This window comes from Thermobia domestica, chromosome 2 (genome assembly GCF_964235325.1).
Source record: "Thermobia domestica chromosome 2, izTheDome1.hap1.1, whole genome shotgun sequence".
In the NCBI taxonomy this organism is placed as follows: Eukaryota; Metazoa; Arthropoda; class Insecta; order Zygentoma; family Lepismatidae; genus Thermobia; species Thermobia domestica.
This window is the reverse complement of record NC_137455.1, coordinates 278747852-278749579: the sequence shown is the minus strand read 5'-3', so window position 1 is coordinate 278749579 and position 1728 is coordinate 278747852. Positions and strand designations below refer to the sequence as shown.

The 1728-nt window shown below is 44.8% G+C and overlaps 1 protein-coding gene across 1 annotated transcript; it reads left to right on the top strand.

The window, feature by feature from the left end:
* Positions 1–305: 305 nt before the first annotated feature.
* LOC145679437 (uncharacterized) lies at positions 306–921 on the top strand. Its single transcript, XM_081750019.1, is given in 2 exon segments — positions 306–704; positions 706–921. Coding segments are annotated over 2 exon segments (615 nt in total).
* The last annotated feature ends 807 nt before the right edge of the window (positions 922–1728 follow it).

The window sequence follows — 1728 nt, the reverse complement described above, 5'->3', positions numbered from 1 at the left end:
AAGGTCAGCTCGCAACTACGACGATTATGCACGAATGATAACTATTTTAGCAGCAATTCACATCAGTCCCCATATTAGTAGTAGGCAGATGGAGAGGGAAAAAGGGATACCTAGAAGAACTGCCCTTTGGCTCTTGAAAAAGGCAAGATATAGTGCCTATCACATAACTCTAACTCAAGCCCTTACTGCAAACGACAAGTTACACCGTATGGGGTTTTGTCAGTGGGCACGAGAAACGTGTAGAAATGTTCCTGGTTTTTTTTTTTTTTTTTTTTTTTTTTTTTTTTTTTTTTTTTAGATATGTCATGTTTTCGGACGAAGTTTCATTTCGAAGTACCGGTGAACTCAATAGGCACAACTGTCACTACTGGTCAGATGTTAATCCTCGTTGGCATAGGGCAGTAGATGCTCAACACCGTTGGACTATTAATGTTTGGTGTGGCATTGTCAATGGATATCTAATTGGTCCACACTTCTTCGATCGAAACGTAACTGGTGACATTTTTCTGGACTTCCGCAGACACGATTTGCCATTTTTGCTTGAGGATATGGACTTAGAGACACGACAAAGAATGTGGCTGCAGTTAGATGGAGCGCCACCCCATTGTGCGCGGAGAGTGGTGCAGTATTTGAACACGCGTTTCAATGGGAAATGGATTGGGAGGAACGGACCAGTACTATGGCCTGGACGATCCCCAGATTTAAACCTCACCAGACTTTTATCTGTGGGGATATTTGAAGAACGTTGTGTATGAACTTCAACCAATAACCAGAGAAGATATGATAGAGCGAATTCGATTAGCTTGTGCACAAATCTCACGGAACGTTTTATTGAATACTGTAACACATTTTCGTAGAAGGATTACTTTATGTATTCAAGCACATGGAGATGTCGTTGAACATAATTTAGTTCGTGCGTGAATGGTGTGTGGACTGACAAAGAAAACTACGCTGGACGTGAGAGACGAGGGGACTCATGAAGAAAAAGCACCCCGGATGTGAGAGGCGAGGGGCCTCACGAAGAAAAAGCACCCCGGACGTGAGAGGCGAGGCTCAAGAAGAAAAAGCGCCCCGGACGTGAGAGGCGTGGGACTCATGAGGCGGGTCCAGAACTGATCTCCCTTGCTACGTGACTCAAGCGCGAAGTTGAGCAATCGGCGGACAGTGGTGCCCCTGGCATTAGCGAACAGAACTATATCCAACCACATTCCGGTGAATATCTGCTACACCGATAGGGTTATCCGCTACAGGTGTAACCAAGAGGTGCTCCCAGCTTGGATCCAAAGTTAGTGTGTCACGACTTGGGGACTATTGGTGAAATCAGGGGCGGATGATTCCCTAAGAGGGCTTGAGAGTCCAAATTAGATTTCCCGGTTTTTCCGTCAGGGTGGTCAGTGCTCTTACCTCCTCGTGGTTGGGACTGTCCACCATCCAAGGCAATAGTTCCTTGTGGATCCCAGTGACCACCGTGTGATTAGTAAAGCTATAATCTCCTTGAAGGACTAAAAGAGCAATACATACTCCATATACCTTTTCCTTGTATCCTATCCTTTATATGTCCTTACTTGTACCTTCCTGTAACCCATTAACACCATATTCTCTCCATAATGAAATTGCCGAAGAACAGCAAAGTAGAGTGCGTGACCAGACTTCCCGTGTTTTGTGTTGCTTAAAATGTAGAATGCACAGTTGGTGATTCTCACACACTTTGGTTTTAAGTTCGTTAGC